This window comes from Pecten maximus, chromosome 10, assembly GCF_902652985.1.
Source record: "Pecten maximus chromosome 10, xPecMax1.1, whole genome shotgun sequence".
Classification (NCBI taxonomy): domain Eukaryota; kingdom Metazoa; phylum Mollusca; class Bivalvia; order Pectinida; family Pectinidae; genus Pecten; species Pecten maximus.
In genome coordinates, this window is record NC_047024.1 from 4,772,497 (window position 1) to 4,800,473 (window position 27,977).

A 27,977-nucleotide genomic window follows, 5' to 3' on the forward strand; every position below is an offset into this window, starting at 1 on the left:
GTAATCAGTAACCTTTACGTTTATGTAATACAAGAAGATGTAAAACTTCCCAATCAGGTCATGATGCCTATCACAAAATGATTTCCATATATTCGTCAAGCTCTCGAAACCATGCTTTGTAAGCATTTTTATCTGCGATAAGCCAGCATCTATCACATAAAATTTGAAATAGGGAACAAGACGTTGAATATCTTATGATCTTGTTATCAACTATTTCATGGAAACATGAGGAAACCGTGTTGTTGTTATCTATTAATAAAAATTCTCAATTTGGATATTTAAATCCTCACGCTTATCATCATATGATCATCCAACTTATTGGTGCGCTGTCCCTGTTAGTTACGGTGAAAATAAGTGACTGGTGTGCCTAAAGTTCTATACGATAAAGGGCTATTCAGACAACAGGTCATCAGTACGGTGTAATTCAAGGGTTCTGTAAGGTTTTTTTTACCCGCTCGGTCAAATCAAACCGGCCTGCTGTGAAAACAAGTTGGCCAGAATAGGACCATGTTTTGTATCAGAAGGGTATGTTGGAAGATATTGCAACACAATTCAATCAGGATGTTATCAGCCAATCAACTCACGATTTTATCCTCGTTATATGTCATCTTTGCCTTAGGTTTCGCGATATACATCCCGGTATTGTCCACAGCCATATACATTTGATATATGTCATTGACAGAGCCCGTGTTTCTCTACTATCGTCTAACTGTCTCTTCACTCGATAGAACCAATCGCCGTTCAGAAACCTTGTCGGATGAAATGTTGGCGACACTTTGAATGAATCACCTTATTTTGCAAACCGGAGAGATGACTAGTCTTTATATTTACATTCAATGTCATTATCAACAGATAATCATTGATTAACTAAACGTCTTTGGACAGTCTGACGATGGCACCATCAATCAGGCATATTATGAACTCCGATCGTTTATATTCACGTACAGACACATCACAGGAACGTAAACATCATGGGGTCATTAAAAGCAAGCGTGTTGACGACCCTGTCTTTACATCCGGGTCGTCATCATGGTTCTCTTCGCTATTTAGTCATACGGGCTACATCACTCTGGCAGTTGACGTCATCGTGCTTTTGCATACGTCAGCATATGCTACTCTTTAATTGTTTATCATAAACGTACAAAGAGCCTAGAGTATATTTACACACGTCATGTTTATCCAGTTGTAGCAACATTAGCAGGTAAATACCTTATGTAGAATTATCGCCTTGAAAACCCCCCAACACAAACTAGTGATCTTTATCACACTACCACTGTACTGTTATAGACCAGCGTAAGATTATAGAGCTGTGGTCTACCAATACCAGTTTACTTTGCCTTGTTACAGACCACTGTAAGATTATAGAGCTGTGGTCTACCAATCCCAGTTTACTTTCCCTTGTTACAGACCACCGTAAGATTATAGAGCTGTGGTCTACCAATCCCAGTTTACTTTCCCTTTTTATAGACCAGCGTAAGATTATAGAACTGTAGTCTACCAATCCCAGTTTACTTTCCCTTGTTACAGACCACCGTAAGATTATAGAACTGTGGTCTACCAATCCCAGTTTACTTTCCCTTGTTACAGACCACCGTAAGATTATAGAGCTGTGGTCTACCAATCCCAGTTTACTTTCCCTTGTTACAGACCACCGTAAGATTATAGAGCTGTGGTCTACCAATCCCAGTTTACTTTCCCTTGTTACAGACCACCGTAAGATTATAGAGCTGTGGTCTACCAATCCCAGTTTACTTCCCTTGTTATAGACCACCGTAAGATTATAGAGCTGTGGTCTACCAATCCCAGTTTACTTTCCCTTGTTATAGACCAGCGTAAGATTATAGAGCTGTGGTCTACGAAGCCCGGTTTACTTTCCCCTGTAAGTCCCCCTGTTATTGTCTGTATCTATCTGATCCTTGTTGCTATGTCACTGAAAATTGACTACTTAGAAACAATAAAATGAGAAATCCAAACAATCAGATTGAAGGCGGTGTATACCGACAGAGTAGATCTATTATTATTCTAACAACTCCTAACATCTCCGATAAGAAAAAAAGAAGAGTTTCAATGAACACCAGATACACATTCAGGACTAGCGCATTAGGGCGAATTGTTTTAATACTGATCGAGTATTTCCTTTTTATATCAAATGTTTTCCTAGAAAATTTCATCGCAACAAATCAACCTGTCCTTACCGATCGAGCTGTAAAATACAAGTGTACAGCCTAGAACAATCGAGTAATACATTCATTATAATAAACCTACCTCTTTGTCCAAGGAATATGAAAATTATGACCCGATGCGTCTAAAACACAAACAAGTTTTATCTAATGACAACACTTCTGTCAAATTGAAATTTTCTCATGTACTTAAATTCTTAATATTGTCGTTCTTAATGTTTCTTTCTGTAAAGTTTAATTTTAAAGTGATGGGACATTGTAAACTTGACGGCCTGAAACTGCCAAAGATAAATAACAAAATCAAACAAACTGTTTGCACAATGAAAACAGTTATTGCGAAGGACAAGTTTGAATAGTTGAGCCTGTTTCAGAACGGACCATGTATTGGTTTATATTTCAGACGGTCATGAACGGTACCTTTACAAGCTACAAAATGTGAAATGCTACTGCGTCGTTACGCCGCAACCGAACAACTGACTTAATTTCAAAATGGCGACCAATTCCCTAATTATAGTTTCTCTTTTATATAGCCTAACAAGAACACGTCACTATATACCAACTTGTCTCTTGTTTTTGTTAAAAAAAAGTTTAATAAAAAAAATCATCAGTATCATCTGTCATTATTGAACACTCAGATTATACTGAAGAGATGTGTTACCCACATAACTGTCTCGATTCAGCTAAATGAGAAATAGAATTATAGGAGACGAGAATACTGGGCCACCAGAAGTCTTCTGTATTCGAATAGGGCCAAATATATTATGTTTCGTTAATCCAATCCTAGTTATCAATAGAAAAAGTTGTAATACCATTTACCGATATTGTGAGGTGAGGTTTGGACCCAAAATGTAAACGTGAATGCCAAGGGCACGACATGTAGACGGTCGTGTTTACAATCCATTAAAGCGGTATATATGAGGGTCGATATGGATTATCTCAAGTAGGATATGTATATACGTAACATCACGTGCACACTGGAGAGTTTCGGGTTACCTTGTAGGCAAGTCGCAAATCGGGCGATACCTGATGATATACTGATTCATCTAAAGTTTTACGTTTCCCTTGTGTTGCCGAGAGTCAAAAGCTTTCATCTGAGCATCAGTATACAGGTTGAGATTGAAAAGTACGAATCGATACACACAATGTACCTTTTTTGGCCAACAGATCAAATACGTTAACAAATAAAGTATCTACCAGCGAGACTGACACCAGTGATCCTTAATGGCTTTGGTAATGTACACGACAAAAACTGATCTCAAAGCATGAGACAATTTCAGGAAAATTATAACATGCTTTAATAGAGGCCCTGAGGTACGGTCTTCTCTTTATATATGTAGCGATTTACGTCTTGGAAGTAAAACCTATTACTTAAAACTTAAAAAAAAAAAAAAAAAATACAAACTCTACATCAAACAAGGACTTACGTTAACATAAAGTCGCAGCAAAAGGGATTTGATATAAATGTTGTAATTCTGCAGCGTTGCCAGACTTAACGTCGATATAAATCACGAATGCTCCTGTCGACGTACTCGGGCGTGGGGTAATGGATATAAGGACTGCCGGTCGAACGTCTCCGGGTCAGGACGAGGCAGCCAAAACGGTACACAGAGATACAGAGATGAGTATCATTCTCTGTTAGGCTTGGCTCCGGGCCAAGTCTATCGAGTACCTACATTACATCCGTATCACGTGATTTAAAAACAGAGGTAAACGTAGTCCAACTCACTCAAGTGATGTGACAACTTCAATTTCCTTTTGAACAGTTGGCAATAACCTATACAATGTGACGCGCGGAAAAGTTCCATTTCTAGGCGTTCCGTCATGGTAACCGATGATCGAACACTATCTATGGGAAATGTACCAAGACAAAAAATGACGGAATTTCTTTTTGCGCTGTAAGTTAATTCTTGAAAGAGATTGGACGCTCAGGTTGATATACTATTTATTACTAGTATATAAAATTGAGAACCCATATCTCTTTCAAGAATTATCAATGTACAAAGGGAAAATTCCTTCACGTGAAATTCATGTGAAATTCACATGAACATTTTCATGTGAATTTTATGTGAAAAAATTCACGTAAAGGAAATTTGCCTGTGTAGTTTATCTTTTTCCTGAAGTTAAAATCCCGGTGCGAAAGACACTTAATATTTTAAGATAAATGTAATAGGGTTTTAAAGTAGAAAAGCATTGCTATAATATACTAAAGGGCACTTGAGACATGTGACAAACTGCGGTTTAAAATTTACATTCCTAGTATGAACGCCCATGACATCCGGGTTTATATTATCTTCATGCTTTGTAATTAAGTTTCTGTTTAGCTATAATTTACTTTACCAGGGTTTCCTAGCAGACAGTCTCACAACTATACCCCAAATAATACTATGAGCTCCAATTATGGGTACGGCATGTGGTGTATGACGTACCCTCTGGAGACTCGGATGTCAATTACGTATGGTTTGTGTTCCTGATTTGAATTAATATGTTCATATCCTTAACTTGTCTAATTGAATGCTCCAACAGTGTCAATGTTTGGTTTTGGTTTGGTTTTATTTGTTTAACGTCCTATCAACAGCTAATATCAATGAAGGACGGCCTCCCCTGCTTTCGATATGTGTTTTCGGAGGCTGCGGTATGTTCGTGTTAAGTCTCCTTGTGATAGTCCCGAACTTTTTCCGATTTATAGGGCTACCTCACTGAAGCATACTGCCGAAGACACCCAGCATGACACCCCACCCGGTCACATTATACTGAAATCAGGCAAACCAGTCGTCCCACTCCCAATATACTGAGCGCAAAACATGAGAAGCGACTATATATAATATTTTCAAGACTGTGGTATGTCTCGGCTAGGGGAAAGAATACAAAAAGCCTTTGTCACAGGGGCGAAAGCTCAACTAAAGGCCAAATGTGAGGCATTGTCAAGGGAGACATTAGGGAGAAGAACGTTGTTCAGAAAGAAGAGAAAATATAGGATCCCAAATTTAGTCGCCTCTTACATCTCTTACGATCATGCAATGAGGGCAGCAGGTGCTATTCTTATGCCCTACCTGCAAGGCAGCAGTGTCAATGTGCGCATGTAAGTATTACGTATTCATACTTGTGTTCCACGAGGATTGAAATAAATATTAACTACTAGCAAATCTGTCTGGCTTTTACTTTCGGTACCCAATATATCAAATTTACAAGGAGAGTGTTTAATGTATTTATTATTTTTCCTATGGGCTTCTGGAAGTAAATTTTATGTCGATGCGTTTTCATCATGATATCTCCTGCTGATATAATTATAACGTATATCTTGATGCAAGCATAACATTTGTTTACCGAAAACATGGAAAACATTATATAGATTGATGTTGATATGGAATACAAAAAACGAATATAGAGTGTTTATATGAACTGACTTCTCCAATACATCTATAACTATCGAGTGTTTATAGAAAGTCTTTTGGGTTAGGACTGTCATCTTCTATTACAGAGAAAACGATTATTTCGATAGAAAGTGCCTGGCCACAATATGATAAACACAGTCAGCGACTATCTGGACGATCGTTATCAACAGTTGTCGTAATTACTGTCTATATGTAAGGTCACGTGGCAGAGAGCCACGCAGGCGCACAATCAGCAGTGATAAAAAACCCTTATACAGCATATCTGATCTGCGGATAACAGTATCGCATAGCATTTCCATCTGGCACGATGATTGATGGCTGTGTTCTTCTCTAATACTGGCCAATATCGTCCGATAAAAGTGTCGGTATATTGATACTTGTTGTTAAATAAAGTCGATTATTTAATTGACAAATATATCGATATAACACACAAAACTGAAATTGTTGCAAAAAAAAAAAAAAAAAAAAAACCATCAAGAATCGATTATTATATAATGTCTGATTTCATTTTTAATAGTTTGGAACACTTGGGTGATATATTTCCTATTTATCAAAGATAGATATATAATATCATATACATGTATAACTTGTTTGAATTGAATAGTTCAAAAACCCACCATAACACCTGAAAATACCGAATATTGGCTAGCTTCTAGGACTCACGGGGTCAGAATAATTAGGAACATCAAAATCAGGCTTTGTGTAAAAGGAAACATTATTTCCAACGATTTACTGTTCTAATGGCATTATGTGACAAGGACATGGATAAATTAAAACCAGATTGTAAAAACAACAACCTTCAATATAGATTTATGCGATATGGAATTTGGCCAGACACTGCATATTCCACGGAAAAGTATGCACAACTTTAATTTCAAGAAATAAAGTTAAGGAACGTTTATGAAACTAGGGTCTGACTAGATACATGTATGTCAAATTGATCATTTAAAAATTAAGTGTGTCTCTGTCCCAGATTCAGCCATGACTGAGCTCCAATCTTTGATTGTTTTATGAGATTGCAATTGCTGTCGTCCTAGATATGCCGACAACATCAAATACATTAAGTCGGTTATATTGTCACACAAATCATTTAAACTCCTCAGAGACAAAGCATGCTGACAAGGACTGTAAAAAACGTACTGAAGTGAATGTCAATAAATGTGAGTTAAGTGACAGGTACAGTAAATTCCAAATATGGAAGATAAACAAACAACACACATCTGTTTTGTTCTTCTCAGATTCGTCAATGATGTTATGGAAATAATACAGCTGTTGCATCCTTCTAAGACTAGTCAGTTATTTCAGAAATACCATTCAATTGTTTCGTTCTTCTGGGACTCGTCAGTGATGTTAGGGACATCAAACAACATTTCCTTCTTCTCGGGACTCAATAGTGACATTAGACATAGATATGAAACAGCTGTTTCATCCTTCAAGGACACGTCAGTGATGTTAGGAACATCAAACAACTGTTCTGTCCTTCTAAGACTTGACAGTGACGTTAGGGACATCATACAGCTGTTTCGTCCTTCAAGGATTCGTCAGTGATGCTAGGTATATCATACAGCTATTCTGTCCTTTTAGGACTAATCAGGGATTTTATGGGCCATATGTGTTTAAACTCAGAAGGAAAGACAGGGAGATCCTTATAATATTCCACAATTTAAACGGAGCATGTCTGTGTATATTCATATTCAAAAAGCATTAGAAGCAATAATGATATTGGTTGATTTTTTCGTGAAACTTTAAATGAAATCACCACACGTTGAAGCCTCCTCCAGATATTGGATAACGGGCCCAGCCTATGTCAGACAATAAGTTATCTATTGTTTCTATTTGTTCTGGGAGAAAGTTTCCTCACTACGAGACATATCCCAGTCTGATGGCGACACATCCATATTCTCTTGTCTAACGTTTTATAATAAGCTTTAAAATTGATAGTCATTGTTACAGCAATATACGAGTGAACAACTGCCCGCTTAACGTACAACACCACGTAATACATAAACGAACACCGCCGTTCTATTTCATATAGTTGTTTTATGGGAAATAATTTTCTCCTAAAAACATTCATTTACATACACAACTCCTGAGCTAATCCTTCACTTGACCCTGATAAAATCTACACAGCTATTGATCTGCTTGTTTCAAAGCATATGTTTTAGAGATACACAAGCCATCACCATATATCACCGTTACAAGAATATCTAGCAATCTTCCTTTCCAATCGATAGAAGTCTGTGTATTTGATAACGTCCTGAAAATAAATAACCAAAAACGGGATAAAAATAATCACCTTGTAAGTCTGATTTTTGTTTTGTTTAGTTTAACACCGTAATGAATCACGATGGAGATGAATCACAGACTCGATATGAATTGTGGCAAATTTCCTCAATCGACCAACTACAACAAACTCCTGTTACTTTACCATGCTTATGTAACAAGGAACCAGTTAAGCATTCATAAGCAGGTCATGATAATAAGTTTGAAACAAAACTTAGTAACCAGACGACCTTAGTAACCAGACGACCTTAGCAACCAGACGACCTTAGTAACCAGACGACCTTGGTAACCAGACGACCTTAGTAAACAGACGACCTTAGTAACGAGACGACCTTAGTAAACAGACGACCTTAGTAACGAGACGACCTTGGTAACCAGACGACCTTAGCAACCAGACGACCTTAGTAACCAGACGACCTTAGTAAACAGACGACCTTAGTAACCAGACGACCTTAGCAAACAGACGACCTCAGCAAACAGACGACCTCAGTAAACAGACGACCTTAGTAAACAGACGACCTCAGTAAACAGACGACCTCAGTAAACAGACGACCTCAGTAAACAGACGACCTTAGCAAACAGACGACCTCAGTACACAGACGACCTTAGCAAACAGACGACCTCGGTAAACAGACGACCTTAGTAACCAGACGACCTTAGTAAACAGACGACCTTAGTAACCAGACGACCTTGGTAACCAGACGACCTTAGTAACCAGACGACCTCAGTAAACAGACGACCTTGGTAACCAGACGGCCTTAGCAAACAGACGACCTCGGTAAACAGACGACCTTAGTAACCAGACGACCTTAGTAAACAGACGACCTTAGTAACCAGACGACCTTGGTAACCAGACGACCTTAACAAACAGACGACCTTAGTAACCAGACGACCTTAGTAAACAGACGACCTCAGTAAACAGACGACCTTGGTAACCAGACGACCTTAGCAAACAGACGACCTCGGTAAACAGACGACCTTAGTAACCAGACGACCTCAGTAAACAGACGACCTTAGTAACCAGACGACCTTAGTAAACAGACGACCTTAGCAAACAGACGACCTCAGTAAACAGACGACCTTAGCATACAGACGATCTTAGCAAACAGACGACCTCAGTAAACAGACGACCTTAGTAAACAGACGACCTACGTAAAGAGACGACCTTAGGTAGGGAGACTTGTTTAATGAATACCATATACAAATGTATACCAGATAATTCCGATTACCCGTGGTTCACCTTATCGCTGGTATATACCGTACTGTTTAATAATTCGTACTGCTTAAGATGAAAATATGTGGTGAAGCTATTGAAACAGTCCATTGTTGTTCCCATCTATTTAAGTTGAATGGCAGTAAAATATAAATTATGTGTGGATTCGGAATGACACAAGAAACGACTGTCAGTGGCTGAGTGGTTTAACGTCTCGCTGACGCGGACTCGATGGTTTAAGACCTCATTGAACCCCTTTACAGCACGTGCTTTCTGATGTCATCGACACGTCCTCAGTTAAAATCGTGATTTTTTAGGCTCCCCATGGGAAACTGATAACATTGGTCTGAAATCATAACGGACAGCCAGCAATGAATGAATCGACTAGTCAAAATATTAATTTCGTTAGTGACTTAAAAACATTTTTAAAATGAATTTTAGAATCATGGCAGATTGTTCACATGATAATTTTAATCAAATGAGCGCAACAAATCCTCATTTGTTGTATATATGGTTTAGGCGGAGTTTGGGAGGGAACATATTGAACTCTACGAGTGAAATCTAAGACACCAGCGGTGATATGGTAGGTCCGTGTGATAAAACAGGTCGCTGAACCAGTACTAGTATTATATCCTACTAATACGGCCCTGACTCTTACAGTGGTGATATGGTAGGTCTGTGTGATATGGTAGGTCCGTGTGATATGGTAGGTCCGTGTGATATGGTAGGTCTGTGTGATATGGTAGGTCTGTGTGATATGGTAGGTCCGTGTGATATGGTAGACTGTGTGATAATAGGTAACAGGTCGCTGAACCAGTACTAGTATTATATCCTACTAATACGGCCCTGGCTGTTCGGAGGAGGTTAAACCCCGTCCAATAGAATAACATATGGAACAATATAATAATGATGGATGTTGATTGTTACGGAATAGTAAGGCGACGATAGGTACACATGCCCTTATATATCACATGGTATATGAGAAACTAGGACGAATTAAGTATAGATAAAGACTTGTATTATTATTATTATTATTTAGCATGTCAATAAATGGTTCCCTCGTGGGTATCAACACCGAGCTGGATGAGTATGTAAACAGACACGCGATATACAAACTGAAATGTGATTTTAGCTGTACACCAATTAAGAATCGAGCTTTACTCAATATATTTCAGTTGGTATAGAATGCAAAATGATTGTATTGGACTATCAGGGTTCCATGTGAAGTGTGCATATGAAATCATTTAAAAGTGATAACAGCACACTATCATTCTGATCTATACTGCCTAAAGGGAAAACCACTTGCTTTCAATGAGTTTGATTGTAGCATTCGTCGTTCAGTTGTAAAATTTTAAAAATTAATTTTAAAATCAAATTAATTTCAACAAAGCACATACCATGTGTTTATGGTGTAGGCAGGTATACGACAAAATGTGATCAAAGTGTCAAAGGCAACACGACATCGCGTATCATTTATGATTTTGTTGTTAGCTTTATATACCCCCCCCCCCCCCCCCCCAAAAAAAAATAAATGTATCTATCATCTCGATTATATATTGGAATTGTCCGACTTTATCAAAATGTTAATGCATGCATTTCATAAATGAAACATACCAGTTGTAACTCTCAACATTGTATAAGTGATGTAATGGTTTATAGATCAGAAGTGGGGATTTGAGTCCTCCCCCAAATCAATGTTTTTACTTTATCAATACATCAACCACAAACTAGTGTACAGACGATATAGGTTAAAACCACACGGGCCGTATGCACTCATGTAGATAATTACAAACTGTAGCTTTTAAAAAGTTTATTCAGTCCGTATGCTGTGGTAAATTTTGATCGCTTTGATAAGTTTGTAATTTCCTGTTTCCGTTTGTATAGCGATTTTACTTTACGATTATGTGGCGTTCGTCTTAATATAAATACTAACGAGATGCTCCTACAAAAACAATAAAGTACTAACAATAGCGAAAACAACATCAAAATAAATCAAACGAGGGCAAAATTAAGAAGAAAAAACCCCAGATTAATATGGAGTATAAGGAGAATTAAACCAATGGCTCCGGAAGAGTAAGCGTCTTCTGCTTCTGATGTTGCTACCTAGGAATGGAGAATAAGTTGTAAACTGTCCCTCTTTAATATAATCAGCTTCGTACAAAAACAAGAACAGCCAACAGAGGGACAACAGTGTGTTATGTCAACAGTCTGTTGGTAAATCTGGTTACCAATCTCAACAAAGATGTCGTCGATCAGAAATTCAATCATTCTCACGATTTCATGCTAGGTGTGTTTCCCTAGACCAACTCCTAGTCTTAGATAAGTTCACGTACAATTCATAACTATGTATTAATCTTGAGTTCTAAAAATGATGTTTTTCGATATTCCCTTTGTTTTGCTTGTTAAGATTATTTTGTACCGTTTAAAACAAAATATAACAGATAGATATGTAACGGGAAGACTTAAATACTGAATCAATGTCATTCATACAGACTCGATAAACTACTTTGCATTTCGTTTGTTATAAATGCCCTAATCCAATCCTACATGATTAATCCCACATGCCTTGTTCAATCATCTCTTGGTAACATTTATTTCAGATACATTCGTACAATTGTCGGATATCGCCAGTTTCAGTAAATACTTTTATTATGTAATCTTCCTTATTCTATTAATTCTTCCCTGATTTCTGTTTATATGTAACAAAAACAATATATTTTCTCAATATCTATTGTTTTATGTAATCCCCAAGCTTCAGAAGGGATATAACGTATAAAAGTATCCAAGTGGAGTTTTCTCAGTGGTTGTTTTATTTATTAATATCTATACAGTAAGGTTTTTCTATCATGATCAGCTGTATGTTTTCGGCTGGTATGCTGCATATGCCGATTAGTTCCTCAAGACCACTCCACACGCCTACACAACACATGTTGCCCACCCGCAAAAGCATCTCCCTCACCGAGATCAATGTGACTCCATCGATTGAGCAATAGTAGCAGCTTCTCACAAGCTTCTCATCTTGTTTTTGATAAAGAGACAATTACATTAAGTCTATATAAAACCACCAAACTCTGCTATCTATAATTGAAACGGTAATGAATCATACTGTATTATATAAAACAAGACACTATCCCGCTCTCATGTTTCCTTAATTTTTTCTCTTATTTTTTTTTTCTTTTGTACGGTTATTGCAACATTATGCTACACCAATCAAACTTACTGTGTAATCAGTATATTAATTTTGGATACCTTTTAATATTTGTTGGGAAAGATAAAAAATGGAAAGTTCTGAATTATTATTTTACTGTGTTACCATAATACTACAGACCACAAAGTACATTGTATTCTGTAAATTAATTTTGGATTCTATCGAAAAAAATCTAAATTTAATTAAGTGAAATGCGAGTACAATTAACTAAAGACCAGGAGTAACCCAACAAAGGTTTGTTTCTACTGGTGATATCAGATACAGGGACATACCAGCCGTGAGGAAGACAACATGTCGTCCTGTTGTAGATTATATTGGATTGATACCAAATATACATCTGTGATATAAAACTTTTGGAAAGCTGACAATATACGTGAAATATTATAAATCATTCGGTAGCTTCATGTCATCATCACACAACAACGCGAAACTACACACTCTCCCGAGCCAATACAGGAATTCAGGGTTAGTTTGTATCTCGCAATTTCTAATGCACACACTTACATATAAGTAGAGGTTTAAAGTGTTGCTGGTAACATTTTTTCGCCTTTCTATTAATGTCACTTAATGTCATTTGAAGTAATTACAATCGAAATAAAAAGTAAGATAATTCAGAATATTGTAATATTGATAATATTTCCTCATTCGGAAAACCGATTTGCATTTCATTTTTTTTTTTTTTTTTTAATTTTTACTGCTCTCATACTGAAATGTTATTCTGTCCCCGGTCACTCGGAAATTATTGGAAATGTCGAAATTGAAAAGGTTACCTAAATCGACATTTACTACCAAATGATATATATAGAGGTTACATATCCATGAATTTGTGTGACCTGTTTCCACCACAGTAGAAAGGCTATCCTGAGAATGAATTGAACGTGTGTTCTTTTCACAATAAGGAAATTACCTAAAGTGAAAGACCGCTTATCAATATGCAAAACTGGCAATTTCGGAAATGTATGAAAATATTACAATTTAAATTTCCGTGTTTCCGTTCTCACCACACCTGTTGTCATTTAAAGGAGGTGACTTAACCCTGAATTCAACCTAGACCTGTATAGTAGCTTCAATGAAGCAGGAGACACTTACTACTCCTGAACGCATGGTCTCATTCTCCTTTACAGTTTTTAAGGGTTGCCGAGCAAATCGATATTTTGTTCATATTTGACCCGTAAGGTCTATTTCGTTTGCACGTCGGTAGTGTGTTAAGTTTGTTATCACACATAAACAATTTTATTTACCTCTTTTCGTGCCCGCGACCGATCATATTTTTGTGATTGCTATCACACATAAACACAAGATGTATTTACCTCTTTTCGTGCCCGCGACCGATCATATTTTTGTGATTGAACAAGATTTAACGGTCTCTTTGTTTCATTAATATGGCTTTATTGGCCTAAAACATAACCTTTACAACCAGCACGTTTGATGTAAAGAAACAAATAATCTGTTTCCACATTTATCATAAAATAATATTTCCTGATATTAACCATAGACTGGTCACACCTGTATTACAGAGGCTATAGTACAGTGATCGTTGGAGTTACTTGTTATAAACCAAGATAATCATGTTGATGTTTGAAACATTTGAAGTAATACCTTTCACACAAGAAGAAACATCTAACCATATATAATCCATTGAGGGGATCGACTGTTGTCAGTAGAGAGTTAGATACAGCTCGTCTATTTCTTTCCACTGTGATGTAATTGAATGGTTGCATAGTAATAAAAAAAAGTCCGTTTCCTTTACTATCGAGTCGTGTTTTAAAAGCATCAAACCATTCTTAGCTATTACATTATATTTAACAAAAATAAATGGCACTGTACCAGTTCACGGAGACCTTGGAATAACCAAAGATTTGTAGTAATAACGTAACATTTATTTTGTTTCAGATTACGTCACAGGGGCGGGAAAATCCTACACGGTAAACACATGTTGTTACTGGTGGTGGTGCTCAACGTTATAGATTGTGCCCTCGTGCTGGGTGAGCTCGTGCTGGATCTCCATCACGTGAAAGGTACGAACAGAAAACTATTCCGAGACCTGGTTTCCGGCTAGACATGCTAATGTAATGAACACAAACGGAAGGAACATCAGAGTATAACAACAAATAAGTTAAACTCATCTTCCTCATTCCAAAAAAAAAAACAAAAAAAACAAAAATCAAAACAAAACAAAAAATCACAAACACCATGACGTAACGTTACTATCTGGGTCACCATTGATATCGATAGACAAAGAGAAAGCAAACGTGACGTAACATGTAAGGTCACTATTGATCCCAAAAGACAACAGCTTCCTTAGATCTATTATGAAAGAATTCTCCACGTGACGAGATATTGTTCTGAAAGCATTCCGTAATTATGGTTAATGGAGCATAAGCACTTACCAATGTGAAAACAGTGCATGCGGTTTATCTCAGCTAGGCTGGAATGGCTGCGCAAATAATTCATTGAATCTGTTATCGAATTTGGCGAAGATGTATAAAATGTTACTACAATTATGTAAACTGCATTTTGATTCTTGTTCTACATAGCAAGCTTGATTGAAAGTGTCAAGAGAGAAAGACAAAATATCAAAACAGTAATTGAAGTCCGTGTTTATACCTCGAATTCTATCGATCTCATTTGCTTGGTTATATCACATTTGTGTGGAAAACTACCAAAGCTCAGTTGCATTCAATGTACATTTCCTTTTAATTCTGTAAAATGTGGACGTGGCCTCCATTTTCCTTCCAGACGTCTTACAAAGTTAATGAAATTATTCAGGATCTAAAAAAAAAAAAAAAAAACGAAAAAAAAACGAGACACGAGCAATAAAATGCTATATATTACACGTGCGCGGTAATGCTTTAATTGCTCCTCGTCCCTAATGAATTAATTGTCGGTACAAATGTATGCCTACATAAGATTAATTATACAATGAAAGCTTTGTAAATAATGATTAGCCGATCATTGACTCCTCAGTGGATGGTAAACCAAGAGGGTAATGGTGATAGACGTTCAGTCACGTAGCACACAATAACATTAATTCATTTTTTTTAAATGTTTCCGTAAGCAAAGTCGAGGTTTGATTTGTGTATTAAATAGGAATTGAATTACCAAACGATTGAGATGTGTATGTCTCGGCATCACTGCCTGGCGAGCACTGTCTCTCACTAACGCGCTGTTTTAATAGCCCGCACTGCTCGCGAGCACTGTTTAGTCGGAGAGGAGTGTTTATGTCGGAAGCCATGCCTGCATCACAACTGCAGCATTCGCATTAAATAAGAACAGCTGTTACGATCATCCAATGTCAACTGTAGGTCGTTTTTTTTATTGTATACATAAACCACAACGCTTGTTCAATGGAGGTAAAAACATTGCACTTTCAAACTGGAATTTGGCACGTTAGTGTATATCGCTATCTCACACTTCTAACCGCTAGATTCACCAACTTATTTCTGATATTGATCAAACAGGTGTTTAAGGAATCCCTGTGTTTTTCTCTCTCAAAAACAGATAGGACCCTATGTCATACTTTTTTTTAATCAACTGGCAGCATTATTATTTAGTTATTGATTTTGATAGTACGAAGAAAAGGATGTCACCTTTGTGGCAATAAATTCATCAAAAAGCAGAAAAAATAACATTGTTCCTCGTACTCAATAGCGATGCGGTTTAACAGTTTAACGCAAACTTAGGTGCTGGAAATCATCTTTTATTTTTTCTTTAATATATCGCCTGTAATCTTGACGAATATTGTTTAAGTGTGGAGATAAAGAAATCCTATTATCAGGTGTAGTACATAGCACCATGTTGACCTTCATTGTCATCATGTTATACAATAAATGTATGTGTAGTTAATATTGAGATTGTCACTTAAGGATAGTTTTACATGGATGTATATAAATATTAACACTGTGAAATGGTGTCCTTTTCGTTGAGATTTTAAATGCACGAATAGTCACAAAAAATATCTTTCAAAAAGATAACCAGCAAAGTCGACATTATTGTATCAATTTATTTCGACAGAATTTTGGCCAGACGGTGTTGTTCAGTCTAAATGAAATTTCTAACATAAAAACGCGAAATGTCTCCTTATATGAATACCATAATATCATAAACCTACAACCACTTGACCAGTCCGTCCTTAAAACAAGAGAGTATCTATTATTTTTCTAATTCAATTGGTCTGACTATATAATTGAACAAACAAAAAAACGAAAAAAACAAAAAAAAAACAAAAAAAAACAAACAATCTCGTCCTCCCAGATCGTCAAAATTACTGCATTTGCTTCAGTACAGCTTGATGTACTTTAGCAGTCTGATACAAACAATTTCTTACAAATACGTCATTTACTTCGATACTGTATGACGTACATTTTGCAAACCGATATTTTACGACTCTGTGAAAAAAACGTTTTTGAAACAACAAGATGAAAAGGGGCAAACCTTAGCACTGCTCTGGAATTGTTTTTTTTGCGAAATAGTATATCACCACTGGTAATACTGTCCGATTGTATTCCAATGAAAAAAAACTCGACGCGTACGACTTGATTATCTATTCTTATCAGTACGTGTAGAAAAAAGTCTTTAAAAGCTTTACACCGAGGTCTTATCATCTTGAGCGTAATTCAAACTTTATCCTCTTTTGTTTTCCAGATATTCTGTCCCACTCTCAGAAAACGTCCTCAGTTTTCCTACAGAGACTACAGGCCAGCTATCCTGAGAACATCGTGTATACTGATACTAACGATCTGAAGAAGATTTATGAGCAGATACTTCGAGCTAAGATAGACTGGGAATTTGTTGACGATGTGGGCTCTTCCACGACTCTCCCTTACACAAACATCAACGCTACAGAAACTAGACCAAACACAACGCATGGCAGCATAGCCAACGACTCTTTGACATTAAATTCAGGTCAAATGCACATGCGTGTAAAAAGAAGTGCCGGCGGAAGCTCTTCCTGTGATTTTCCAGTAACCGTTTCCGGCCTCTCATCTTCCGTCAGTATTGAAGAGCGGGTGGCTAATGCTCTACATAAAACTAGTCTCTTTATTGTATGTGTGCTTATCGTGGAGACCCTACTTAAGATGTTCTGTTTCGGAAAGCAATTCTTTGAACATAAGATTGAAGTAAGTACCGGAACTATTTGTTTACTCTACCCAGTAAATTCGTATAAAAAGTTTCTCCTGCATTTTGTTGTGTCTCCTCAGTAGGTGACATTGAAGTGACCAGAATATATCTGCAGCACCATCCATCCATTGGAACACCTTTGTCTACCCTTTCTTCGTTATCCATCTTGATATCCGCATATGACCTTGGACGTAAAGCTATGATAAAAAGTCTAAAACATGAACCAATGCACTGTTAACACTATCAATAAACTAATCCAGTTACCGTGTGGTAACACCGTCCAAGGTTTGTTCGATACCGGAAAACAAAGATGGTGCCGCATCCCCAAATATATTGTCCTGTAATCCTAATGCTGTATATTATTCATACAATTGATATCTAAAGAAAACAGTCTTTCTGACTTCATTCCGCCATTGTGGACGCACAGGTTTCACCACAGGTATCACACATAAACGTATAGGTATTCTCTGTTACAGGTGTTCGATGCCTTTATCGTGCTGATATCGTTCGTCGTGGATCTGATATTCCTGGAGGGTCTGTCCGCCTATTCTTTAGAGGATTTTGTGTACATCCTGGCGTTCATACTACCGTGGGGCGTCATCCGGGTCGTCAACAGTACGTATCATAGTCGTAAATGACGTCATATACTTAAGCATTGAACTGATTTCAGTTGGCACCGAAAATCAAAATGAACTACACCTGTTGAATAGAAACGACCCATTTTATTAAGTTTGTGTTGAATCTGTAGTATTCAACTGACTTTGAATGTAAGCTCAAATCAATTTAATGTTGGTATTAACATTTGTTGCTCGTTGTTCAGCCAAGGGCGGTATTCATTTATTTATTTTCATTTCTACCACAATAGGTGGGTGTTATTCAACTCCCAAGGCATGAATAATCATTATAACTGATAAAACACATTCAGACTAAACCACATGTGATTACACACAAAAAGGAGTTCGCTATTTTTGTTTGTGTTCATTAATATTTTATACAGATTTCCATCAAATTTTGACTTTGAAAATAATAAATTTGCCAATAAAGTTTTATGATTTGCAATAAATTGTAATATATCCACACGTTTCCGAAAATTTCGAATATTGATTAGTGGCATACCACTTTAGATAATATCCTTACGCCAGGACTGATATTGTGGTAAGAACACACATTGACACAACATAGGTTAAATCATCATCAGAATAGCTTCTCTTTGTGGTAGAAACAGGCCACACGAACTCGTGGTTGTTGTATATATTCATCATCAGAATAGCTTCTCTTTGTGGTAGAAACAGGCCACACAAACTCGTGGTTGTTGTATATATTCATCATCAGAATAGCTTCTGTTTGTGGTAGAAACAGGCCACACAAACTTGTGGTTGTTGGTATGTGAGTAACGCTTGTTAGTTTTCCATAGTTACACAAAGATACTCGCTTAAGCTCGTTGTGTAATCTCTATATCTCATCTTATATTAACCACTCTTGTTGGCTCGGATTGAAGCGCGCGAGGGGTCTTAATGTTGGAGGAAATAGGCCTATAGCATTGATTTCAACACTTTTCTAACGCGAATCCCCATACGAGGTGATCTGTATGTATGTTTGTTTTTTCTTAGAAAACATAGCAGCAAGCCTCGCAACTATTGTATATCACCAAATCTGAATACAATGATACCTAAAAAAAGCGATTCACAAAACAAAACCAAAAGATCAAAGTGGTGATTTGAAACTCAATGTGTGAAACTGGGAAAAAACGGCACGTTAACTTTATGCTGCATGGAGCAATGCATGTGTACATGTATATGGCTGTGTTGCCTGCCTCCGGCGGCGCTATTTTCTTGGATCCATTCGATAGGCCAATGGCTCAGCCAATTATTGTTGATTTATTGGTTTTTATCAGAGATACGTAAATTGAATTCAAACTGATTTAGAATGTTGTGAGAGCCCGTCTCAAACCTGATTGCTTGTCCCCTTAGTTCGTTATACACGTGAAAGAAGGTCCCCAACAGACGTGACTCGAGTGCTGTTATATCGGCTACTGTCAATTATTGACCAATCAAAATGCAATTAGATCGTCAAGGGTGATGCATGTTCTACTCGGAACACCTCTGTGGATATCATTATTGCACATGGGGGATATTTATTCGATCGACGTTTAATGTCCTGCACATCCCCTTTTTATTCCAATTGTCAAATGCGATTGAATTAGCAATTAACGTTGTGGTGGGTTGATGAACACGCGCGCTAGATCTTTAGTACAACTGTATGGATCCAATCAGAGAACAAGTGGCAATGTTCCAATAATTACCACTATAACTATGCATTCACTGTTCCACAATCGCTCTCCATATCCAGTCAATCAACTTTCCAGTATTTCCGTTTGATAGCTCATCCGTTGATGAGAGAAAATCACATTCTTTATAGATAGCAAATCGAGTACGTACATGTCAAATAAAGCATTGTCTGTGTTTTTTTCCGTGTCTTATCATATGCCATTTTATATTCGGTAGTTGACCAAATGCTCGTTCGGGTTACCCTAGCGTTTTTGTCTAGACGATATTGTACTGACCGGAACTGCCATATGCTTCTATAGAATGCAATCTGGGAGACACTCGAAAGTCCATTATTTTCCGATTGATGATAAATGATGTCTTTTGCCTTACCTAACATCTTACTTCAGTTCTTAAAGGGTGGTAAATTATAGTAAAACACGTTGAGCCTTTAGTGTTTTCTTCTTGATTCAATATAACATAAGATGAAATGTCATTTAAAACTTCGTTTCAGGTTTAGTTGTAGTTGTTCGAGATCATGAGCACTTCCGGTTGAAGCTGCTGTACACTCAGAAGAAGAAAGTCGACAGCGATAATAAAAATCTTCGACAGGAAAAGGAGAAACTCAGTGTAAGTGAACATCATTGTAAATTTGTCATTATCGGCCTCAGTATGGATATCTAATGATACCCGTACATGTCTCACATCATAAGAAACTGATGGTCGTGTAGGACAACATCTTGTGTTAAATGTATTTTTCCGGTCCACTTAGGCTTTATGTCGCTATATTACATGTATGCTCTGTTACAGGACCAGGTCGATTCATTGCGCAGACTATGTTTAGGCGAAGGCGTTGACGACTTCCGGATCCAGCAGAGCATGAGTAAGTTTATATATGTCTTATAAAATCGGAACTCCTCGGATGATATTTGGCGTGGGTATCATTCGCGGAGTTCCGAGTGTGTCTAATTATAGACTGGTTTCCTCCCTTAGTTCTGTACTCTCCACCAGGGCAGCACTCCACACACACATGACTGGTAAGGAATAACCATGTTGATTTTTGCATTGCTTAATTTCTATACCCGGCGACGTACGTATTGGTAATTTAAATAAATTTAGCGTCAAAAGTAAATGTACTCTTTTATGATAATAGGATCTTAAGTCTCGTTTTCTAAAATGACTTCAGGCAAACAGTATCAGATGGCGCTATTGACGTTTGTTGCTTGAGGGGGTAACCATGTTCATGGTGACATAATATCCCACACACTGGAGTAGGAATTGCAACTCAAGATGGTTACTTGTAACAGGTCCATTCTGTGGCGTACACAAGGCAGGTAGCTGGGGAGGTTATCTGTGCCTTTTAACCACGTCAGGAGATCGTCTTGTACTTCGTATTTTATGTGATCTTTCATACTATATAAACCTCGATTAAGGTTATAATACATGAAACATTTCTTACATAATAGGCCAAAAGAAATGTCTATGAAACTTATAACAGAAACAAATATACTCTTGTTTTATCTTTCAGCCCGGTCAAGTTCGCGTCCGGGAAAAGGCATTATGGGATCGTTCGCTAGTTTGGCTATGGGTGCAATAGGCGGAGGTAAATCTAACGGCACGAGTTTCTGGAACCTTCTAAACACACCGAAATTGAAAAGGGGTAAATCAGAGGAATGGGAGGGAAAACTAGGCGTTTCAAAAGTGGACAGTCATTCGATGCGATTCAATGAAAGGTTATGGACTGTGTCGGGGATATCAGATATGAAAAAGGCAAAGAAATCGCAATCCTTGACACAACAGGGAACTACAGAAAGCGACCCCGGAACCCCGCCCACAATCCGAGGGCGACTGAAGGCCCTCAAACGACTGCTGAAGCGACAGGAAACAGTCGATTCGTATTCGTCGACGGAAACAATTGACAAGAATTCACGCTTCTCTCTAGATAGACTATCGTCCTCCGACAATATTACCCCGCTACAAAGTGTTGATATTGAAAGTGTGACTGATATGGAAACTGGAGATGAAGGTCCTGGACGATTGTCCTTGTCACCATATGATGTGATCAATGAATGTATGGAGGACAAGCTAGAGGAAGGTTCGATTGTCGGGGATGCGACTCAAAACCGACCGTCTAAAACCAACATCATCGTGACCACGTGTAGTACAGACGATTGTGATAGTCTTACTTTTTCTACCGGAGGCAGTAAAGACTCGCTAAAAAGTCGCACATCCGGTGGACGGACAATGGAAATAGCTGTGGATATAGAATACAGCGATAGTGAAATAGCACCAATGCTGCTTCAGGATCCGGAAGTACCATCTGCTGCTCCTATTGACCCTTCCTCACCAGATCATAAACAAATACTGAATCCTAATTCAGAAACGGATATTACACTTGATCGTAAAAGTACGCATGTCGGACATTTGCCAAGTCTGGATTGTGGACATCATAGTCATTCTTATAACTGCATACCAAACAAAGCTCAGCACAAAAACTATGACGCACCACATGGTAGTGTAGCGTCAAGGAAGCGCTCTATGCCGTCAAATTCGGCCATTGGTGAGTCAGGGTTACCATCAGGTATCTTTATGCAACAACATCCGGTAAAACGTTCGTCCGACCCGGATATTACACCTTCAATTGAACGCCCCACACTACCAGATAACATTTTGATCTCACCAAATGGTTCGAGTCTCACAAAAGGATTACCTTTGCCAAATCCATGGCATCACTCGAACAGTATGCATCTTCTAGATACAGCCGTGCCCGCCAGCAGAATACACCTGCCGAATATAATCTCCCAAAGCATACAAACAAATAACACCGGAAGTACATTGTATACCACCTCTGATATCAGTTCCGATAACCTGTCATACACTAGTCCTGTCAACACACCTTTATCTGGCACAGTTAACTCAACAAGCAGAACTCCTTTATCAACAGCCGACATATCAGTGAACAAAAATATAGCTGGAATGTCCAGCACAACAAATCCAAAGAGTCAAACAAAATTTATCCCCAGTAATGGATCACAGAGTGTAGAAAACAAACCATCGCCAATGTCCACAAACAGAACACCTTCAATGAATTCAAACACGCCTTTCTTAGATTCAAACCAAACATCCCCACAAAGTGGAAATACAGCAATCTCAAATTTACTTAACATCGAGAGAACACCGTCACCAAAAGGCAATGTACCTCCTTCAACAAACAACAATAATAACAATAACAACAACAACAACATATGTCATTCACCAACCAACAGCACACCATCACCAAACAACCGAAGTCCATCACCAAACAACAACAGATCAACAACACCAAGCAGAACACCGTCTCCGTTACAAAACTGTCGCATACGATCGCCTAATTCAGCGTTGAGAAATTCGACCCCATCCCGCAGTCCCTCGGCACACCGTTCCCCAAGCCCGTCTGGCTTTGTTAGTGTACATACATCGAATAATGACATCACATCCGGTTTCCAACCAATACAAATACCAGAAACACACTTCGACAGTCCCCATCTACCACTGGAGCCCTTGATACGGGAAACACCGTCAAATGTAAACATGCAGCAAAACTCCAATGACAACCTTGATGACATTCAGCATATGTCTACTGAAAACCATTGTCACACACTGAGCTCTAGTGACGACAATTCTTGTCACTCTCCGTGTTCTAGTGACAACACTGGTCACCCTCAGAGTTTTAGTGACAACCCTGGTCACTATCCGTGTTCTAGTGACAACACTGGTCACCCTCAGAGTTTTAGTGACAACCCTGGTCACTCTCCGTGTTCTAGTGACAACACTGGTCACTCCCCGTGTTTTAGTGACAACCCTGGTCACTCTCCGTGTTCTAGTGACAACCCTGGTCACTCCCCGTGTTCTAGTGACAACCCTGGTCACTCTCCGTGTTCTAGTGACAACCCTGGTCACTCTCCGTGTTCTAGTGACACCCCTGGTCACTCCCCGTGTTCTAGTGATAGCTCCTGTCCTAACAAAGTTAGTGAAGAATCGATGTCTAATTTAGTACAAACAAATTGTCCTGGCAAAGATATACTTCAAAATAGGAACAATACCTTTCATCATCCCTCGAGAGCGTTCAATAGCGCTAAACAGCTGGAGTTACCGGACACTATTAAAACACGTCTTACAGACATGTCTCACAAAAGTCTGGACCAGTTCTCACCCTCCCTACCCTCCGATCTAGCACCACAGAGGCGCTCATCTATGCATTGACCAAATGCTTCTTGTACAGCAATAGATCATTTTTGATCAGTGATAGCTTATATAGTTCGAACTAAAACAATTCTACGTCCTTGTACATAGTCATTTCATACCAAGATTATATATATATATATATATATATCAGATGTACTATATCTGCACCGCTGGCGGTGGCCAATGTATCAACGAGTTGCCAATGATAGTGGTGTTCCCTAATGGAAAATTACGCACACAGCAAATAAACATTAAACTCTACAAAATGTTATCATTAGCTATCATAGTTTATGTAGTACTGGGTATTTAACTTAATATCTGTAATGCTATAATAGTAGATCGGAAAATGTTAGATATGATGAAAATGAAAAAAAATAAAGAGCGATTCAAACCCGAGGTCACACAGGATAACGTAACTTAACGTACTTCCGTCTAGTTCGGCATTGCTTAACTTACTTAACGTACTTCCTGTCTAGCTCGGCATAGTTTAACTTACTTAACGTACTTCCTGTCTAGCTCGGCATAGTTTAACTTACTTATAACGTACTTCCTGTCTAGCTCGGCATAGTTTAACTTACTTAACGTACTTCCTGTCTAGCTCGGCATAGTTTAACTTACTTAACGTACTTCCTGTCTAGCTCGGCATAGTTTAACTTACTTAACGTACTTCCTGTCTAGCTCGGCATAGTTTAACTTACTTAACGTACTTCCTGTCTAGCTCGGCATAGTTTAACTTACTTAACGTACTTCCTGTCTAGCTCGGCATAGTTTAACTTACTTAACGTACTTCCTGTCTAGCTCGGCATAGTTTAACTTACTTAACGTACTTCCTGTCTAGCTCGGCATAGTTTAACTTACTTAACGTACTTCCTGTCTAGCTCGGCATAGTTTAACTTACTTAACGTACTTCCTGTCTAGCTCGGCATAGTTTAACTTACTTAACGTACTTCCTGTCTAGCTCGGCATAGTTTAACTTACTTAACGTACTTCCTGTCTAGCTCGGCATAGTTTAACTTACTTAACGTACTTCCTGTCTAGCTCGGCATAGTTTAACTTACTTAACGTACTTCCTGTCTAGCTCGGCATAGTTTAACTTACTTTACGAACTTCCTGTTTAAGCTTGGACTTGTTTAACTTACTCAACGTAATTCTGTTTATTTCGGCATAGTTTAACTTACTAGTTGGGTGACACCTGAAGGATGTCACAGAAAGAATGAAGCGTAGTGAGGGCGATAACTCTGTTTCAGCAGTTTTCATCAAAATCGCTCAATATCTAAATTTCAACCAATGGGAAGACTATGTGTTGTTGGGCCGCGGAGGCCGTGTGGTTAAGGTGTCCCAACATTTTATAACTAGCTGTCCATCTCAGGGTTGCGAGTTCGAAACCCACGTCGGGCAGTTACCTAGCTGGTACTGGTTTTTCTCCGGGTACTCCAGCTTTGCTCCACCACCAAAACCAGGAACGTCCTTAAATGACCCTGGCTTTTAATAGGACGTTAAACAAAAACAAGTAAAACTGTCTTGTTGCCAAGGAAATGAAACCCATAAAGTTGAATTTGCTGTCCCATAATACCCCTATTCCATTGAAATCAGACAATATCTAAATTTGGACCAATCAGAGGCCGGTAGTTTAACTTACTCAACGTACTTTCTGTTTAGCTTGGCATATTTTAACTTCCAACTTGTAAACATATCTTGTGAACATGCTTAAAAGATAACTATGACATTGCCAAAGGTCGAAAATTTTGAACGTACTCTAACGTACTTCCATATACATGTATACATTCTTTCATTATTGGCCATACTTTAACCTTCCTAAAACTCACTTCTTAAACGCTGTTTAATAATCACCGTCCTGAGTACGTTAAGACACAGTTTTTTATGACTAGTATTGACGTACAGCTGGATTTGACGCCATGCTTTACACGTACCATTCTATATATAGTTAAAAGAAATAGCCTATCCATAGGGCTCAGAATAGAAACCCTATCGGATAGAACCGCCAGAGACAACCGTCTGAAAAAAAGAGTCCGACTGTTGTTGGTTTATCACGGTAAAACACATAATCATCTGTTTAAGAAAAGGTAGCACTTTTGTTATAAATGGGTCATTTCAGGATACCACAATCAGAGCACGCTACATTTATGTAACATTCGGAATCTTTTGACTTTATTGTTGTTTTAATAATTGATGAAACGACACAAGGAGTTTTAGTAACGTACACTTACTTCTATTGTAAACGTATTTATCCCTCATTTTGATGCTGTGCGTTTCTCACTTTGGATGGTAACAGCGATGAAGCGTTAACTTCCTATAAGATAAGTTATTGTTTGATTCGGAGAAAAATATTCTGATTACTGAGCTATTCCGCTTTGTAGCAGTTAAAAGAATTTCGTTACACACGCGTGAATGCAGCATTTACACGTATTTACACGCTTCACAATACGGTAGCAGTGTGATAAAATTATTCACCTTTGGGACCTTTCACTTATCATTGGCACAAACATTCCATCTGATGTCTGTCAGTAGCCATTGTGCTGTATATATAGTCTTCCCTTCCGTCTATAGGGCTAATACACCAGCAGAAACCATACCGACTCCAAACTCGCCAATTATACACACGCTTTATTCGAATATATCAACACGAGCATACCGGGTCAGTGTTGTACTATCAAAATAAAACATATTTAACCCTTTACCTTGTGACGTTAACCTAGACACTGTAATAGTTTTAACCCTTTACCTTGTGACGTTAACCTAGACACTGTAATAGTTTTAACCCTTTATTTTGCGACACTTATCTAGACCTTGCAATAGTTTAAGCCCTATATCTTGTGACACTTACCCAGACACTGCAATAGTTTGAACCCTTTATCTTATGACGCTAACATAGACACTTTAATAGTTTTAACCCTTTATCTTATGACGCTAACCTAGAAACTAAACCAGTTAAAGTAGTATTCCTGTAACCTTGACACTGTAACAGTTTAACCTGTTTTTCCAGAGTTGCTAACATAGACACTGAAACAGCTTTAACTCATTAAAATGGAAAGTATTCTTAACTCATTATCCTGTTGTTGTTAACGTAGACACTGAATAATCACTGTTAATGAATTATCCATCTGCTATTGACATAAAAACTGTATTAGTATTATTTTTATTATTCCTTAAATAGTTTAACTTATACGGTTATCATTCATCCAGGGAAATATTTGTTCTTGTTTTGGTAATATATCCGCAATCCGAGCTAACGGATTTTGTATACAAACCTAATTAGGATGTAAATAGTGTACATAATATGTGGTGTTTGTATACAGGAATCTTGTACGCACAATAGTACGTACTGAGTGGCACGCGACTTATGCAAATACACAATGACTTATTAGATAGTACTTGAGATACTATTACTGAGGTCTATGCAAATTAAGATGGTTTTCATTGTGATTTAAGTTTACGATCTACAGTGTGTGAGGGTTGATATTCGTAATAAGTGACGGTTGGTTTGTACTACATGGATTAAACTAAGTGAATGCACACATCATTCAATACACATGTATTTACGTTTTATGTATTGCAAAAGTTACAGAGCTCTGAACTTATTGCGTATTGAATTTTGTTGTTCTCCGTGAATACAATAACGAACAGTAAATTACGCAATACCAAACAGGAAATGACATCAAAATGAACAGGAAATTATGTCATACACAAGAACCGGAAGTATTATAATAATCAATGAGAAGGTTGTTATAACATTTTCGTTTTTATTTTCTCTATAATATGGAAAAATAACAAAGAAACAAAACCCAGAAGGCCAGTGAGAGGACTTACAAATGAATAAATGCCATGAATTTTGTATATATCTCTTTTTGTTTCACGTACACATTATTTTTTGTTTTACTTTTTTCTTTCGCTCAAATTCTTTAGCAATAACTGTTAAATTTCAATTACATGTAAAAAGTGATTAATATACACGATGAAACTATATATTGTTTATACTTTGTTGATGATAGCTACCTTACCATGTCGGAGGAAATAAAATGGTAGTGAAAAGTGGATCTGTTTTTGTTTTAATTGTCTCACATTTTACCATTG

General features: G+C 37.7%; 1 protein-coding gene across 1 annotated transcript in view; it reads left to right on the top strand.

Annotated features, from left to right (window-relative positions):
* Nucleotides 1-27,938, top strand: part of LOC117336161 (putative uncharacterized protein DDB_G0277255) — a 28,344-nt gene extending 406 nt beyond the window's left edge. Inside the window, exons 2-7 of the mRNA XM_033896548.1 lie at nucleotides 14,170-14,294; nucleotides 16,921-17,396; nucleotides 17,874-18,012; nucleotides 20,176-20,291; nucleotides 20,472-20,544; nucleotides 21,190-27,938. Coding sequence (XP_033752439.1) covers nucleotides 14,210-14,294; nucleotides 16,921-17,396; nucleotides 17,874-18,012; nucleotides 20,176-20,291; nucleotides 20,472-20,544; nucleotides 21,190-23,903 — 3,603 coding nt within the window. The 5' untranslated portion in view covers nucleotides 14,170-14,209 and the 3' untranslated portion in view covers nucleotides 23,904-27,938. The remainder of the gene's footprint in view (nucleotides 1-14,169; nucleotides 14,295-16,920; nucleotides 17,397-17,873; nucleotides 18,013-20,175; nucleotides 20,292-20,471; nucleotides 20,545-21,189) is intronic.
* The last annotated feature ends 39 nt before the right edge of the window (nucleotides 27,939-27,977 follow it).